This window comes from Pleurodeles waltl, chromosome 11 (assembly GCF_031143425.1).
Source record: "Pleurodeles waltl isolate 20211129_DDA chromosome 11, aPleWal1.hap1.20221129, whole genome shotgun sequence".
Lineage (NCBI taxonomy): Eukaryota > Metazoa > Chordata > Amphibia > Caudata > Salamandridae > Pleurodeles > Pleurodeles waltl.
Window position 1 is genome coordinate 41,674,399 of NC_090450.1, and position 19,254 is coordinate 41,693,652.

The following is a 19,254-nucleotide window of genomic DNA, read 5'->3' on the forward strand; positions in this document are numbered from 1 at the left end:
TCTGTGGTACCACATGAACTGCATACCAATCACATAGAATTATTTTTCTAATACATTTTTGCAGACACACATATGTGATGGAAACAGACATCATCCTAAGAAGACAGGTTGATCATGTGTGAACAGTAGTGTACATAATACTACAAAAGTGAAAGGTACTCCTGCCAACATGAAGGCACAAATACTGATGGTGACAGTGATGTTTGCTAACTCATGTAACTGTATATACCCCACTTATCAAGGGGAACACTTGCTCAGCGACTGCACCCAAAGTACGCTGTATGCTATGTCACATGTAAGAGGGTCACCATCACAGTAGTGAGGTAGCAACATTCTTGACACACTGAAGACAAATGGCCTGTTGTTTACAAATGCCAATATACTTTCTTGACCAGACACATGGCTGAGTACAGTGATCAATCAGCTCATGTTGTTTGATGTTGTTGGTAACACACTGAAGCCAAGTGACCTGTTGGATACAAATGTCATCCACAACATCAAACAACATGCTCTCAAGAGAGTATATTGGTAGTGGACTTGACTCTGCCGTGTTCCTGGGCATTAGGACAATAGGCAAGGCACGTCAGCATGCATCTACTACCAGACCTACACAACCAATCATTCTTGTGTGTTGCACATGGGCCACCTCCAATATTGACTGGTAGATGCATGCCTCTAACACAAACACAAAGTTTGCAATGTAACATGTATGATTCTGCCCAGTAATCACCCACTTGTAGCTTCTGTGACTCCCCCAACTGCACATCAAGGTCTGGGTAGGCAACTGCCAGTATGAGGCCCATTAGAGGGTCAGGTTCCAGGGCATGCTCAGTCCACATTTGGAGGACAGCCCCAGCTGGATCTCAGGGATCTTCTATGCCCAGCATCTCAGGTCCTCCCACCTTTTCTGGCAATGGACACTGTCCGCAATAGACCCCCATGGCCTGCACCTTCCAGGCAAAGGCTCGCCAAATGGCTTGCTTCTGATGGGCAATGCAATAGACGACAAAAGAGATCATAATTACATATTTTAGCATATTTGTTTGGTTAACACACATTTTGTTGACACATACACACGCATGTTTACATTGTTAACACAGTACATGTGTAAATCAAACATGCTGATAAGTACAGGGAGATAATTACACACTTTTGTAGTCATCTGGTGACTAAGCCAGACCACTAACATCATGTAGCCCAGGGCTATTCAACGTCATAGGATATGAGCCACTGTTAAACCGAACACACCATCGTAAGAGTAAACTACTTTTGCACGCCTGTACAGATGCCTTTACATCCAGGCAAATTGACTTGCTGCATATGGTCCACACAGGCTACTACCATAGAATAGACTACACTCTAAGACTTAGGTGACAATGAATGGGCTAGTATGGGTGTCACTGAGAGCTTCCTATCTATGGATGTATGGACCTAATGTAAGCTCACACTATATCTGAGAGTTTGTGTGCTATCTATTGGTGTCACATGACACACCGTTTACCATATGTGGCACGCCTACCAAGATGACAGTCAACAAATAGCAAAGTATATTTGGTTTGATTGGTTGAATATAACAAAACTTGTGATTCAAATGCAATGATCTCTCCAGAATTAACCAACTATCTGCACTGTATGTTTGTAACTTGTGTAATAGGCCTGTACAGTGCAAACATGACTTATGGAAAAGTGACAACAGACCTGTGTGAGTAAGGGGCCTGCCTGTAATAAATGTCCAAATTGACATTGTGGGTCAATGGAAAGATGTACCAGGTAAGGGGTTTACCTAAGTCACCAATCCAGATGTTGTCTGTGTAAAAGCATTCAGGGCTACTATTGGTTCAGAAGACCCGTTTTGGGAACATCCAAGGATTTGCAGGTCTACAGGGAGATTACCTTTTGCATCAGTTGCATTGCCACAGTAACTCTGCCCCAACCTGGCCTAGGGCCCAAAATGGGCAAAACTCTTTGTCAGGCCTTGATCTCTGCAGGCTGAGCATAGTAGACCAATATGAAAATCACATTTCCATCACTTCAATACATAACAGTACATCTTGTGGCCACCCTATATGTTAGCTCAAGGTTGTGAGGCACCTTGAAGGGGTCAGTGAGGTTTAGCAAGCTCTCAGACAACAGTTTACCAATGCCTGGGCTGGGCTGAGTGATATATGGGACTGTACACATTGCTAACATCCCCCTCAACTGCTTCTAACAGTATACATACACAGCTCATGCTGTAATGCAAATCCATTTATTTTCTCATTTTACATCATCTGGTCATCAAATCTATCATTGTTACCCTGAAAAGGTTACTTGCATAGTTGTATGAAGGCAACAGAAGGAGGATCTATGGATTATCATACATCACACACTTGAAATACACAAAGTGCAGGGCATCACAATCAATGTAGATCCTACGTATGGACCACAAAATGAAACTACAGTCATCAAGCAAACTCTATGTGACTCAGGGGCATATTGTAGCCTGTAAGAAAGGAAAACATGGTATTGAAGAGAGTCAAATATGGAAATGAGATAGTTAGCTGCTCCTCTGGTGAGCCATAGAGCTGACCATACAGGGGAAGGACCTCTTCAACAATTTCTCTAGTGCCTCTGGTGAAAAGGCAGGAATCCTCTCACCTGCTTGGCCTGGAATGACTGACTCCTAGAGGAAGTAGACAGCAGCTTAAGTGGCAGAGGTGTTGATGGCAGCAGGGTCAGGAGGCAAGTGAGTTATTTTTCAAACCATGGCGTACATGTATGCCACATACTCGGTCATCAGCATAGACTTACACAATCATTGGGAAAGCAACTGTCACAGTCAAAAACTTCAGCCTATGTCTGTGTCCGCCGTGGATGAAACTGTCCACTGTGTGGTCGACTTCCACCGGTGACGGCTGCTTCCAAAAATTCAATATATGAGGTCAGGCAAACCTGTTTTAGCAGTTAAAACTACAATATTGGTGACTGGTAAATGTGTCACAACCACTATAAATGTGTTGTAACATGTTTGCATATATACTATTGCACTGATCTGTAATTTCTTCTACACAATCATTAGTGTAGTGCATTACTGGTTATAAATGTCATATAAGCGTGATGCACTGTACACTGCCAGTGACGGTCTTTTGGGAGGACAAAACTTACTTTTCAATATCAAGGTGCACATGAGAAACATTTAAGTGTATGATGTGCACATATATGTTGTAGGCAAGGGTAGACAACAATGGGCAGTATAGCTGGATTTTGGGTAGCAGAAAATTATCCAGTGAAATGTGTAATGATTTTTCAGCAGTTAATGTTTTGTCACCTAACGTTTGGGCTACTCCTCATGTATATTGCAATAATGCTCCAATCTATTTGATTCCATACATAGGTTCTCTGGGTGAGGGAGGAGATGACAACTTCCAGTGTACCGTCCATTTCCAGACCTTGAGACCATGGAAGAAAGGGATGCTATAAAGACTTTTTGTCTGAGTAGGCAAGCAATACAAGATTTATCATCAGTTGGAGCCTGATCTCATGCCTCAAAACACAAATCCAAAATGTATGCCACATATTGCGAGACTCATGCCAGTATTTCACTTTCTGGCCACAGGATCCTTTCAATATACAGTGACTATATCTGATGGTATAACACAACCTATGTTCAGTGGTGTATTAAAAGATGTGCTATCAGCAGTGATAAAATATATTGACAGCTATAATCAGGTTTCCCAGATGTGAGGATTTAGCCAATGTTAAGGTTGTTGGATTTGGTGACCTCCCATATGTGGTGGGGGTTATAGATGGCATCCACATTGCATTAGTACCACTGCATGCCAGTGAATAAGTATTTCGAAACAGGAAGCACTTTGATTCAACGTGCAAGTTGTCTGCTTGCCAGATTTGTACATTTGAAACATCTGTGTCTGGTTCTCAGGTTGAGCCCATGATTCCTTTGTAATAGTGAACAGCACCATACCCCAGCTAATGTCAGAACTGCAGACAGAGAGAGCCTGGATTGTTGGTTAGTAACATCTGTCCTAACTTTGTATGTGCATTGTCAGGTGCAATAATAAGGCAGTGTGTGACTCATTGTAGCACTTATGTCTCATTACAAAACAGGAGACTCAGCATATCCCAACCGTTCTGGTTGTTAATACTGCCAGGGGAAATCCGCTTGTGTGAGGCCCATGAAAGAGCACAGTGGCCAATGGAGCAGGCTTTTGGGCTCCTGCAGGCCAGATTTTGCTGTCTGGACAAGACTGGGGGAGCCCTCCTATACTCACCTGGGAAGGTGTGTCAAATCGACATGGCCTGCTGTATGCTCGTCAACATCACCGTGCGATGGAACATCCCTTACAACTCAGAGGAGGGATAGTCTGAGGTGCCATCAGGTGAAAATCTTGAAATGCCAAATTATGGTGATAGCGGTGAAGAAGAAGAACTTGTGATGAAATCTCATCAACAGCTTTTTCTCATGAGTGTATGTCATGAGATGTCATGACTGACTATACAATGAACTCGTTGTGATGATGTGAGCAGTATGTTTGTTGAAGATGTAAGGAAGCTGAAGCTCTGGCAACATCTGGCAAATGGTGTTTGGTGAGGAAGGTTTTGACACATTCTCATTTTGTTAATGTTGCTTTGTTTATGTCAGATTTATGTCATTGAATGCATTCTCCAGATGCTTGCTATATGGTTTCATATCTAAATTCTTTGTTTTTGTGTTTGTTTAGGTATCTTCACCGTGTAATCTTCATTTGGACATATCAGAGTTGTGACTTTAGCAGGTACACGATGCTGTTGGGACATACAAAGTAGACAAGGATTGTTCCTGGGAATGTATGTCATAGACTTTGGGTGTACAAGACCTATGCCAAAACAGCTTGCACAGTGATAGGACGCTAAGGAGACTCTAATGGATTTGTTCCTGTCATGTGGTGGCCCTCATGCATCCTGTAAGTCATTATGTGGTCAGACAATATGTAGCTGTAGGCCAAAATCTTGTTAGTTTCCCTTCACATTGGCTAAACACTCTTTTTGTGTGAACTGTAGCTGTTGGTAAGTTTCAGCACTGTAGGCCAAAGTGCCTGTGGCACATCGCTGACATTTATTTGTGTCATACCACCAGATGCAGAAGAACTGGATAGTAATGACCCTGTAATCAGAAAATGTTGTACTGCCGCCAGTCAGAGTCTTGCATTATATAATGTTAAGTTACTTTTGCGAGGTAAGCGATATGACTCCAGCTGATGACATCAACCAATTTCATGTTTGCCTATTCTACAGGATAATGTCTGTTATATCCCTTCCTTCCATGTTCTGGAGGTGTGTACCTGTAGTTCTGATCACTTACACAGTATGATTCAATCATGCATCATTTGTTATGTTTCTGACATCTTGCCAGCCTCTGATTTGAACAATGTAATAAAATGTTCTTAGACAAAACACCTGTATGTATGTGTTGGTGTGGCATGGTTGTGATTCAGAGCTAAACATTGTGTACATGGAACATATCCATGCTCATACAAGTAGCTCATTTTGTCATTGTATAGTTCACATGGTATATGATATCTTCATTGCTAAATGTGAAATTTACTACAGCGGACAGTGAGCTTGTGACTTGTGAATTTATTAAAGTCGTTAAGGTGAAGACATACTTGGTGCAAACACAAACATAAAAGAAAAGTGAAGTAGTCAGTCATGGTGAATGAAACCATAGATGTAGATGCCAAATAATCTGAAAACCAAAGTCCAGATTACTCCTCACAACAGAAAGAGAAAAGTCCTCGGAGTGAATGTGTGACACACAAAGGAGGAAATTAAGGTTGAGGTTTGAACCTGACAGTAGTGGGTGACTTGCCATCCACACCTCCTAGACATTTACATGGATGTCATTGCTTACGAGGGTTGGGGGTGGGTTCAGCTGCTTTAGAGGCAGGGTGTCTCATAGTGTTTCTATCACTGGCAGGGCCTCCCTTCCTGTGCTGCTGCAGATGTAGATGGGCTTGATGTAGTTGCATTACAAGAAGAAGTAGATGGTGGTGGAAAAGCCCTGCTCAGGGTTGTATGGATGTCCATCAGCACCCGTGTTGGGGTGCCATGATGGAGTTAGGGCCTCCATCTGTTGGTACATGCCCCTCTACAGATGCTTTATCTCCAGGAGTTTGGTTCCTACTTGACCCATAACGCCTTGAACTCCACCAAGACTTGGCTGATGGTGTCCTGGTCATCGGTGGTCCCAGTGGCCACACTCTGCTGGCCCAAAGCATCCCTCCCACGGACCCTACCCCACAAATTGTGCCCTTGGCTCAGGATGCCCTCTCCAACTGGGTCCTGGCCCCTATGTGTTAGGACTGGTGATTTTCACTTCAGTATCCATGACTGGGGGCACATGATTGTACTAGCTGTCCTAGGTATACAAGTTGAGGGAATGTTGTTGGCTGAGATGCTGCTGCAGCTGGGGTGGGAGGTGTTGGGGTGGGCACAGTGAGACTCACTGTTGCTGTCTGGCCAGGCTGAACAGATGTGCTAGGTCCATCATCCACGTCCACATGCCCAGGATTGTTGCCATTCCTGAGGGCTTCATCCGGGGTTGGATCCAAAGTCTGTTTGGTGGATAGTCTCTGCCTGAGTGCTTTGCCAGATTTACCTGTTCTGAAATAGAATACATTTTTATTGGTGGAAGTGTGGAATCTACATCCAAATATTTTGTGTCACAGTAGGTAGAGTCCTAGGAACATTTTAAAGTAGGGTTTCCTATTGTGATATGTTTCCATGGTATTTAAGTTGTCGACAAGACATTTGTAGAGGTTGCAAAAACTGTATTAGAATTGAGCAGCTCATTAGATGTGCTGATAAGTTGCATTTTAAATTAAGGAATGAACATGACCTCTAACAAGCAGTTTAACTGATACAGTGGAGACGGAATGTGTATTTGACCATTACAAGGCCTAGTAGTGTATGGTACAGGTGAACACAGGTGAACTTGGTTGTATATGTAGCTGTAGTCATCATGTGAGCAATGCAGAGTCAGTGGGTTACCTGCCACTTCCAATCGGTTGAAGCAGCTTAATGTCTTACAAATAATTGATGTATACACTTGGTAAGGTGTCATTCATGCCATCAATAGTTTCATTTGTGGATACCAGTACAACATCAAGCTAGGTAGGTAGACACGTCTCTTAATTAAGCATGATACATAGATTGGTCAGTCCATGATTGGTGAACCTCAATTGTGATGTGGCAAACAAGTGAATATGGGCAAGAGAACAGTGGTCTTGTTTTCAGTTACAGAAACTGCGCCTCATGGTTGTTGTTGTCATGTCTCTTTCTAACTCCCAACACTAGGCAAATGGTAAACTCTATGATGAATAAACATAACTTGTGACAAATGAGAAACAAGTGACAATGGCAATAGCAAATTGCTGTCTTGTTTTGAGTTACAGAAACAAGGCCTCATGGTAGCTGTAATCATATGACTTTTGAACTCCCACACAAATGGTAAACTCCTTGATGAGTGAACATCCGATGTGACATGGGAAACAAGTAAATATGGGCAAGAGCACAATGGCTTCTTGTTTTGAGTTACAGAAACAGGGCCTCATAGTAGTTGAAGTCCTGTCACTCTCTCTACACACCAACACATGACAAATGGTTAGTCTTACATACCTGTTGCCACACTGCAGTTAGGTTGAACCATACATTTACCTATTGACACATAACATTGGCCCTGGGATGATATTTTACTAGTAATACACTTACAGAGCCCATTCCAACATTCGGCAGGTAATGCAGATTGATACATGTGATGTTATTAAGGACAATACACATTGACAATCTAATATCTCTCATACTTTGGGTGTTACATGTAGGGAAACTGGATGGACAACACGATGGGTAAAGCTGAAATGTGAGCATACAGAAGATTGAAGTTTACTGACAGCTATTGTGGTGTAACTGAACACACTCCACTGGCTCAGCTATTCATCTCAAGCCCCCAGGATGCAGGATGGCCAAGACTCTTCCCACAGAAAGAGTTGTATGGGCACGGGAAGGACCAACATGTATCTTCTGGGACACCATGTGTTGCCTGCAGGCTAGGGAACGCGTCTTTCCCCTCAGGTGATTCTTCCTAATATCCTCCTTTGTGCACAAGGCGGTGTTTACAGCATTCCCTCTGTTGACCATCCTTTGCCACATTTCCATTTTCCTATTGAGAGGGGCATGTTGGACTTGGACTCCAAACAGTTTAATGATTTCATCCACCACCTGCCGATATATAAATCTGTCCTTAAATTCTGAAACCTGTGCACTGGTGTCTGAATTATAAGCAGTCTGATAATAATCACCCACTTGCAGTTCTTCCCTGTTATATTGTGGTAGGTAAACCAGCAGAATTTGACATGTTGAAAAAACAATTGTATTTGTTATGCACCATTGCCCTTTTAAAACTCCATGTTTCTTTTGAACTTGGTATTGGAGGTATCTACCACAGATAATAAATATCTCACTCTACATTAAATACTTCCCCACATGTTGTAAAGACTTCACTATCTTCCCACACATCCAAGCATTAATTTTGTTGCATTCCCAGATTTTTCAGTGCTGGTAAACTTGAGAATATATCACTATGCAATGCCTTCCCAGGGGAGGGAGGGTGTCTCTTCTTGCACAAAAACAATCTTGCCTGCAATGTACCATGGCACAGGGGTGCCTGCATGGGCCCTAGGCAGCCGATTGTGCATCAGAGCAGCCAGAGAACAGGAATGTGCAATACCTTAATAAATATGATGCATTCCTAGCCCCTCCCTTTCATTCAGGGCAGCACAACAAGTTGTCTTGCTGCATTAAGCTGCGCTGCATGAAAAAATGATAAATCAGCCCCCGAATCCTCAGAGTCCAACGTGTTACTTTTAGGAACAGTGGCATACCGCAAAATGACGGGGTCCCACTGCAGAATGTGTTGAGGGGCCACTAAGTCTCCCATATAGCACAGATGTTCATTGCCTTGGACAGATTGGGGACCCCTAAAGGACTGCCTAACCCCCTGAACACAAGTTCTGCAGCGGCCTGTGGTCCGTCCCTGTGGAGGAACATTGCTGTAACACACTGGATTTGCAGTTTTAGTGGCTGAATCACGTGTTGCATTCTGGCATAAGTTAAAATGTTGCTGGTTTAATCCTGACCGAACACAATCTGCATGTGTATTCAATAAAGGCATTCATTTTCTTATTTCTGGTTCTGTTAAGGGATTTTTTAAATTCTATTTTTGGGGTTGTTTCATTGTTTCAATTTCTGGCTATGAAGCTCTGCTTGCTTATTAACCCCTTCTGTGCCCAGGACGTAATGGTTACGTCCTGAGGCACAGTGCTGCTGTGCCCAGGACGTAACCATTACGTCCTGTGCACAGAGCCCAGAGGGAGCGCTCTCGCTCCCTCTGAGGGGTTCCCCCCCACCCCCCCAAGTCAGGGATGGAAGGGGAAGCCCTTCCCCTCCCACCCCCGACCCCCCCCAACCCCCCCTGTGACGTCAGCGCGCGAGCGCGCGCTGATTAGTCACAGGGTCTCCCCCATCGCGCTGGAAGCAGAGCTTCCAGCGCGATTGAAAAAGAAATGCTTTTGCATTTCTTTTTCAATCCCATGGGGGAGGCCCCGAGAGGCTTCAAAGGGAAGGAAATGTATTTCCTTCCCTTTGAAGTCTCTCACATGTTTCAAAAGCCGGATTGCTTGCAATCCGGCTTTTGAAACCCACTAGACACCAGGGATTTTTTTTTTTTCCCTTGAAATTGGCAAAAGGGAGCGACCCCTTGGGCAAGGGTCGCTCCCAGGGGGGCATTTTTTTTAGGAAGGCCTTTTCTGCCCCCCTCTAGGCACCAGGGACCTTTTTTTTTTTTTTTGTGATGATTTCTTTTTTTTTAGGTGGGGAGCGATCCCTTAGGCAAGGGTGGCTCCCCTACGGGGCAATATATATTTAGGCCATTTCTGCCCCCCTTGAGGGCAGATTGGCCTATTTTGATAAGGCCAATCTGCCCCCAAGGGGGGCAGAAACCATTAGACACCAGGGAGTTTGTTTTTGCGCGCGTATGTCACGCAACAAAGCGACCCCTTTGGCAAGGGTCGCTCCCAGGGGGGGCAATTTTTTGGGAAGGCCTTTTCTGCCCCCCCTGGGGACAGATCGGCCTATTATTAGGCCGATCTGCCCCCAGGGGGGGCAGAAACCTCTAGGCACCAGGGATCTTTTTTTTTTTTTTTCTTTTTGTTATGTTTTCTTTTTTTTTTTAGGTGTGGAGCGACCCCTTAGGCAAGGGTCGCTCCCCTAGGGGGCAAATTATATTTAATGATGAGGCCAATCTGCCCCCAAGGGGGGCAGAAACCATTAGACACCAGGGAGTTTTTTTTTTTTGCGTGAATTTCACGCAAGGGGAGCGACCCCTTAGGCAAGGGTCGCTCCCTGGGGGGGGTGGGGGGGGGATTATTTTAGGCCATTTCTGCCCCCCTGGGGGGGGTAGATCAGCCTATTTTGATTCGGCTGATCTGCCCCCAAGGGGGGCAGAAACCACTAGGCACCAGGGATTTTTTTGTTTTTCTGTTTTACAGATGGGGAGCGACCCCCTTGGACAAGGGTCGCTCCCCTGGAGGGGCAAAATGTATTTAGGCCATTTCTGCCCGCTTTGGGGGCAGATCGGCCGATTTTAGGTCAATCTGCCCCCAAGGGGGGCAGAAACCACTAGGCACCAGGGATCTTTTTTTTGCGCCGTCACACAAGGGGAGCGACCTTGAGGTCAAGGGTCGCTCCCCGGGGGGGGGTAGGGGTGGGGGGGGTCAAAATTATTTTAGGCCATCTCTGCCCCCCCTGGGGGCAGATCGGCCTATTGGTATTAGGCCGGTCTACCCCCAGGGGGGGCAGAAACCTCTAGGCGCCAGGGCAAATTTTTTTTTTGTGTTTTTTTTATTGGTTTTGTGTTTTTTTTAGAGAAGGGGAGCGACCCATCAGGCAAGGGTCGCTCCCCTGTGGGGCAAATTGTGTTTAGCCCATTTCTGCCCCCCTTGGGGGCAGATTGGTCAATTTTAGGTCAATCTGCCCCAAGGGGGCAGAAACCACTAGGCACCGGGGATTTGTTTTTTGGCGCCAATGTCACGCAGGGGGAGCGACCCCGTAGGCAATGGTCCCTCCGGGGGGGGGAGTGGGTGTTCGGGGGGCAAATTTATTTTAGGCCATTTCTGCCCCCCCTGGGGGCAGATCGGCCTATTATTAGGCCGATCTGCCCCCAGGGGGGGCAGAAACCTCTTGTTGCCAGGGCAAATTTTTTTTTTTTTTTTTTTTTGTTTGTTTGGTTTTTTTTAGAGATGGGGAGCGACCCATCAGGCAAGGGTCGCTCCCCTGGGGGGCAAATTGTGTTTAGACCATTTCTGCCCCCCTTGGGGGCAGATTGGTAGATTTTAGGTCAATCTGCCCCAAGGGGGCAGAAACCACTAGGCACCGGGGATTTGTTTTTTGGCGCCAATGTCACGCAGGGGGAGCGACCCCGTAGGCAAGGGTCCCTCCGGGGGGGGGGGAGTGGGTGTTCGGGGGGCAAATTTATTTTAGGCCATTTCTGCCCCCCCTGGGGGCAGATCGGCCTATTATTAGGCCGATCTGCCCCCAGGGGGGGCAGAAACCTCTTGTTGCCAGGGCAAATTTTTTTTTTGTGTTTTTTTTTTGTTTGTTTGGTTTTTTTTAGAGATGGGGAGCGACCCATCAGGCAAGGGTCGCTCCCCTGGGGGGCAAATTGTGTTTAGACCATTTCTGCCCCCTTGGGGGCAGATTGGTAGATTTTAGGTCAATCTGCCCCAAGGGGGCAGAAACCACTAGGCACCGGGGATTTGTTTTTTGGCGCCAATGTCACGCAGGGGGAGCGACCCCGTAGGCAAGGGTCCCTCCGGGGGGGGGGAGTGGGTGTTCCGGGGGCAAATTTATTTTAGGCCATTTCTGCCCCCCCTGGGGGCAGAAACCTCTAGGCGCCAGGGCAAATTTTTTTTGTGTGTTTTTCTTTTTTGTTTGTTTGGTTTTTTTTAGAGATGGGGAGCGACCCATCAGGCAAGGGTCGCTCCCCTGGGGGGCAAATTGTGTTTAGACCATTTCTGCCCCCCTTGGGGGCAGATTGGTAGATTTTAGGTCAATCTGCCCCAAGGGGGCAGAAACCACTAGGCACCGGGGATTTGTTTTTTGGCGCCAATGTCACGCAGGGGGAGCGACCCCATAGGCAAGGGTCGCTCCGGGGGCGGGGGTTGGATGTTCGGGGGGCAAATTTATTTTAGGCCATTTCATCGGCCTATTATTAGGCCGATCTGCCACCAGGGGGGGGCAGAAAACTCTAGGCGCCAGGGCAAATTTTTTTTGTGTGTTTTTTTTTTTTGTATGTTTGTTTTTTTAGAGATGGGGAGCGACCCATCAGGCAAGGGTCGCTCCCCTGGGGGGCAAACTGTGTTTAGACCATTTCTGCCCCCCTTGGGGGCAGATTGGTCGATTTTAGGTCAATCTGCCCCAAGGGGGCGGAAACCACTAGGCACCGGGAATTTGATTTTTGCCGCCAATGTCACGCAGGGGTAGCGACCCCGTAGGCAAGGGTCGCACCTGGGCAGGGGGGGTTTGGGGGGGTGGGGGGTCAAATTTATTTGAGGGCATTTCCCCCCCCGGGGCCAGCTGAGCTAGAGGCCAAAATCCACAGGTAGGCACTTTGCAAAAAACACCTCTGTTTTCTGTGAAAAAATATGTTGTGTTTTGGGCCATTTCCTTTTGTGGGCGCTAGGCCTACCCACACAAGTGAGGTACCATTTTTATGGAGAGACTTAGGGGAACGCTGGGTGGAAGGAAATTTGTGGCTCCTCTCAGATTCCAGAACTTTCTGTCACCGAAATGAGAGGAAAAAGTGTTTTTTAGCCAGATTTTGATGTTTGCAAAGAATTCTGGGTAACAGAACCTGGTCAGAGCCCCGCAAATCACCCCATCTTGGATTCCCCTAGGTCTCTAGTTTTCAGAAATGCACAGGTTTGGTAGGTTTCCCTAGGTGGCGGCTGAGCTACAGGCCAAAATCTACAGGTAGGCACTTTGCTAAAAACAGGTCTGTTTTCTGTGATGTGTCCACGTTGCGCTTTGGGGTGTTTCCTGTTGCGGGCGCTAGGCCTACCCACACAAGTGAGGTATCATTTTTATCGGGAGACGTGGGGGAACGCTGGGTGGAAGGAAATTTGTAGCTCCTCTCAGATTCCAGAACTTTCTGCCACAAAAATGTGAGGGACATGTGTTTTTTTAGCCAAATTTTGAGGTTTGCAAAGGATTCTGGGTAACAGAACCTGGTCCGAGCCCCGCAAGTCACCCCTCCTTGGATTCCCCTAGGTCTCTAGTTTTCAGAAATGCACAGGTTTGGTAGGTTTCCCTAGGTGCCGGCTGAGCTAGAGGACAAAGTCTACAGGTAGGCACTTCGCAAAAAACACCTCTGTTTTTTTCCAAAATTTAGGATGTGTCCACGTTGCGCTTTGGGGTGTTTCCTGTCGCCAGCGCTAGGCCTACCCACGCAAGTGAGGTATCATTTTTATCGGGAGACTTGGGGGAACGCTGGGTGGAAGGAAATTTGTAGCTCCTCTCAGATTCCAGAACTTTCTGCCACAGAAATGTGAGGGACATCTGTTTTTTTAGCCAAATTTTGAGGTTTGCAAAGGATTCTGGGTAACAGAACCTGGTCCGAGCCCCGCAAGTCACCCCTCCTTGGATTCCCCTAGTTCTCTAGTTTTCAGAAATGCACAGGTTTGGTAGGTTTCCCTAGGTGCCGGCTGAGTTAGAGGCCAAAATCTACAGGTAGGCACTTCGCAAAAAACACCTCTGTTTTTTTCCCAAATTTAGGATGTGTCCACGTTGTGCTTTGGGGTGTTTCCTGTCTCCGGCGCTAGGCCGACCCACGCAAGTGAGGTATCATTTTTATCGGGAGACTTGGGGGAACGCTGGGTGGAAGGAAATTTGTAGCTCCTCTCAGATTCCAGAACTTTCTGCCACAAAAATGTGAGGGACATGTGTTTTTTTAGCCAAATTTTGAGGTTTGCAAAGGATTCTGGGTAATAGAACCTGGTCCGAGCCCCGCAAGTCACCCCTCCTTGGATTCCCCTAGGTCTCTAGTTTTCAGAAATGCACAGGTTTAGTAGGTTTCCCTAGGTGCCGGCTGAGCTAGATGCCAAAATCTACAGGTAGGCACTTCGCAAAAAACACCTCTGTTTTTTTCCAAAATTTAGGATGTGTCCACGTTGCGCTTTGGGGTGTTTCCTGTCGCCGGCGCTAGGCCTACCCACGCAAGTGAGGTATCATTTTTATCGGGAGACTTGGGGGAACGCTGGGTGGAAGGAAATTTGTAGCTCCTCTCAGATTCCAGAACTTTCTGCCACAGAAATGTGAGGGACATGTGTTTTTTTAGCCAAATTTTGAGGTTTGCAAAGGATTCTGGGTAACAGAACCTGGTCCGAGCCCCGCAAGTCACCCCTCCTTGGATTCCCCTAGGTCTCTAGTTTTCAGAAAGGCACAGGTTTGGTAGGTTTCCCTAGGTGCCGGCTGAGCTAGAGGCCAAAATCTACAGGTAGGCACTTCGCAAAAAACACCTCTGTTTTTTTCCAAAATTTAGGATGTGTCCACGTTGCGCTTTGGGGTGTTTCCTGTCGCCGGCGCTAGGCCTACCTACGCAAGTGAGGTGTCATTTTTATCGGGAGACTTGGGGGAACGCTGGGTGGAAGGAAATTTGTAGCTCCTCTCAGATTCCAGAACTTTCTGCCACAGAAATGTGAGGGACATGTGTTTTTTTAGCCAAATTTTGAGGTTTGCAAAGGATTCTGGGTAACAGAACCTGGTCCGAGCCCCGCAAGTCACCCCTCCTTAGATTCCCCTAGGTCTCTAGTTTTCAGAAATGCACAGGTTTGGTAGGTTTCCCTAGGTGCGGGCTGAGCTAGAGGCCAAAATCTACAGGTAGGAACTTCGCAAAAAACACCTCTGTTTTTTTCCAAAATTTAGGATGTGTCCACGTTGCGCTTTGGGGTGTTTCCTGTCGCCGGCGCTAGGCCTACCCACGCAAGTGGGGAATCATTTTTATCGGGAGACTTGGGGGAACGCTGGGCGGAAGGAAATTTGTAGCTCCTCTCAGATTCCAGAACTTTCTGCCACAAAAATGTGAGGGACATGTGTTTTTTTAGCCAAATTTTGAGGTTTGCAAAGGATTCTGGGTAACAGAACCTGGTCCGAGCCCCGCAAGTCACCCCTCCTTGGATTCCCCTAGGTCTCTAGTTTTCAGAAATGCACAGGTTTGGTAGGTTTCCCTAGGTGCCGGCTGAGCTAGAGGCCAAAATCTACAGGTAGGCACTTCGCAAAAAACACCTCTGTTTTTTTCCAAAATTTAGGATGTGTCCACGTTGCGCTTTGGGGTGTTTCCTGTTGCCGGCGCTAGGCCTACCCACGCAAGTGAGGTATCATTTTTATCGGGAGACTTGGGGGAACGCTGGGTGGAAGGAAATTTGTAGCTCCTCTCAGATTCCAGAACTTTCTGCCACAGAAATGTGAGGGACATGTGTTTTTTTAGCCAAATTTTGAGGTTTGCAAAGGATTCTGGGTAACAGAACCTGGTCCGAGCCCCGCAAGTCACCCCTCCTTGGATTCCCCTAGGTCTCTAGTTTTCAGAAATGCACAGGTTTGGTAGGTTTCCATAGGTGCCGGCTGAGCTAGAGGCCAAAATCTACAGGTAGGCACTTCGCAAAAAACACCTCTGTTTTCTTCCAAAAATTTGGATGTGTCCACGTTGCGCTTTGGGGCGTTTCCTGTTGCGGGCACTAGGCCTACCCACACAAGTGAGGTATCTTTTTTATCGGGAGACTTGGGGGAACATAGATTAGCAAAACAAGTGTTATTGCCCCTTGTCTTTCTCTACATTTTTTCCTTCCAAATATAGGAGAGTGTGTAAAAAAGACATCTATTTGAGAAATGCCCTGTAATTCACATGCTAGTTTGGTCACCCCGGAATTCAGATATGTGCAAATAACCACTGCTCCTCAACACCTTATCTTGTGCCCTTTTTGGAAATACAAAGGTTTTCTTGATAGCAATTTTTTACTCTTTATATTTCAGCAAATGAATTGCTTTATACCCGGTATAGATTGAAAACGCACGTCAGGGTGCAGCTCATTTATTGGCTCTGGGTTCCTTGGGTTCTTGATGAACCTACAAGCCCTATATATCCCCGCAACCAGAGGAGTCCAGCAGACGTAACGGTATATTGCTTTCGATAATCTGACATTGCAGGGAAAAGTTACAGAGTAAAACGTAGAGAAACATTTATGTTTTTTTCACCTCAATTTCAATATTTTTCTTTTTCAGTTGTTATTTTCTGTAGGAAACCCTTGTAGGATCTACACAAATGACCCCTTGCTGAATTCAGAATTTTGTCTACTTTTCAGAAATGTTTAGGTTTCTGGGATCCAGCATTGGTTTCATGCCCATTTCTGTCACTGACTGGAAGGAGGCTGAAAGCACAAAAAACTGCAAAAATGGGGTATGCCCCAGTAAAATGCCAAAATTGTGTTGAAAAATTGGGTTTTCTGATTCAAGTCTGCCTGTTCCTGAAAGCTGGGAAGCTGCTGAGTTTCGCACCGCAAACCCTTTGTTGATGCCCTTTTCAGGGGAGAAACCACAAGCCTTTTTCTGCAGCCACTTTTTCCAATTGTTTTGAAAAAAACGAAATTTTCACTGTATTTTTACCAATTTCTTGGCCTCCTTCAAGGGAACCCACAAAGTCTGGGTACCTCTAGAATCCCTAGGATGTTGGAAAAAAAGGACGCAAATTTGGCTTGGTTAGCTTATGTGGACAAAAAGTTATGAGGGCCTAAGCGCGAACTGCCCCAAATAGGCAAAAAAAGGCCCGGCACAGGAGGGGGAAAAGGCCTGGCAGCGAAGGGGTTAAAGTATTTGAGGTGGCTACAATTGTGCAAACGTCTGAAGAATTGGCTGACCAGCAGATTTTCCTCTTGAGGCCAAGCTGAAAAATTGCAAAAGGTTATTCTTATCAGTTGTCCTTTGATGGGAGTCAAATGTGGAAAATGTTTTCAACAAGGAGGGTTAATGTCTCTATGGTGATGGAGTAGGTGAACTGTTGGATTTCATTTTTCATATTAATCCCTTCCAGGAAATTCATTGCACTTTGCAAGTCGCCCCTCTAAGTCACAAGGACATTATTGATGACCTCTTCCAGAATGCTTTCTGAATGGGTTGGTGTTAGTCAGTATTTAGGCTTCCTCATAGAAGCATGCAATGCTGAGAGCAAAGGTGATTCCCATAGAGTTGTATTGAATTTAAATAATGACTCAAGATTGATTTGATTCAGGATTGTATTGGTCTGCTGGGTACCGGTGTCCAGGTCTGATTCACTTTCAAAGGTGTGAAAAATTCTAGAGTGACAAAATTAGTCCCTCAAAAATTCAGCTTCTATCTTCTATATTCAATTGTTAGTTTCACCTACTTCAATCAGGTTGTTTATCTATCTTTTAAATGTTTCCATTTGGATTGTTTTTTAGTTTTAGTAATTCCTGTCAACATTTAATAGGTGAAGACAATACTCCATGTTGTAATCTTTAATCAACTGAATAATCCCTCTGTGAACTGATGAGGAAATAATAATAAAACCAGCTGACAAAGGTGAAGTCATAAACATACAGAACAAAGCTGACCACAGGGTGGAGTGTTTCCACACCTTAAATGATCACAATAATCACAAAAACTAGAGACCAATCCAATGGAAACCATGGAAAGAGAAACAAAATAATGCAATTAAAGAAGGTGACAGATGGATGTCAGAAGAGTAGGCAGGCATCAAAAAGCATGCCCAAATGGATTAAAAAAAAAACATATCATCACAGTGATAGCACAAACAACTGACAGCCCAAAGAGTGAGGCTGAATGAGCAGCTTCACATTATTTATGCTCAATTTGTGTCACAGGGTTCATCCTCAGCCCCTGGGAGGTTTGTTAATAAAAACAAATACAAATTGTTAAAAAAAAACACATTGGTCCACAAGATGATGGCACTGAAAGGGACCATTTTTATCTCTGTGTTATGACGTTCATTTTGGCACAGTGTTGGCTCTCACAAAGGAACCAATGACTGAAGAAGGCTGGCCCATGCTCCATTGTTGGACAGAAGCAAAATGTGAATGACACTCAAGCAGATTACTGGATGAAGAGGACTCATTAAAAAAAACTCTATATTTTACTGTATTATATATATATTTTGGGTAAAATCAAAAGGTATGAGCTAAAGCCACACCTAGAAACTGAATTACTGACATTCTATATGTGGCAAACGTATCTAAAGATTCATTTAACCATGTTGTAGATCAGCAGTGTCCAGATTTTGAGCATAACCACTAAATGCGAATGGGTTTAATTTCGGTTTCAGTTACGAAAACGTACGTTAGGTGGATATTCTAAAGTTTTGTGATGGTTCCTACCGTCCAGGACCTACGTTATACATCTCTGTTTTTTGTGGCTATGGGGCATTTTGTGTACTGTAGACCTACATATGCAAATCAATCACATATAATGACACAGAGACTACCTTGTGGTTTTCTAATGTGCTGAATTTGTTTTTGGATAAGGCTTTAGAAAAATATGGGAGAATTGACTATCTATTGTCGAATGCAGCAGCGGGGCTCGACCTCAAGAACATCTTTGATACCACAGAAGAAGAGTGGAATGAGGTAAGAAGACTGTATAGTTCTAAAGTTATTCTCATTTTAAGAGTCTCACTTTGATTCATTGTGATATCTGCAGTTCAGTAGGCTCACCAGTCTTTTAAGCACTTGTATATTCTTCCTGTGCTAGTGCATTTATATTTCTGGGAAGAGTTAGTAATGTGTGTTATATTGATATAATTATATCAATGACTGTGTTCTCAATTCACATGCCTCACTAATAAATAAATCTATCAGGAATTTGAATAATAAATAAAATGGTTTTTTAATGATGAAGTGATGAGGGAGAAAATGGTGATCACGTTTTTGGTTATTGGTGTAGTAGATGTAACCCAACTTCAAAACCATTATTTACTGCGCTGATCTATCTGAAACTTCAAAGGAGTTCCCTGTTGAGTACTAGAGACTTTTGGCTGCCCAGTCACCTCTTGCAGAAGCTAATTTCCCCTTGTGTGGTTTCAGTGTACTAAAGGCCCTTTGATATGCCAGCTGTGGAGTACCACAATTGCTACGACCTAAA

At 45.1% G+C, this 19,254-nt stretch overlaps 1 protein-coding gene across 1 annotated transcript in view; it reads left to right on the top strand.

The window, feature by feature from the left end:
* Positions 1-19,254, top strand: part of LOC138265368 (dehydrogenase/reductase SDR family member 4-like) — a 146,174-nt gene that overhangs the window by 58,719 nt on the left and 68,201 nt on the right. Inside the window, exon 4 of the mRNA XM_069213013.1 lies at positions 18,639-18,740. Within this exon, the coding sequence (XP_069069114.1) occupies positions 18,639-18,740 (102 nt within the window). The remainder of the gene's footprint in view (positions 1-18,638; positions 18,741-19,254) is intronic.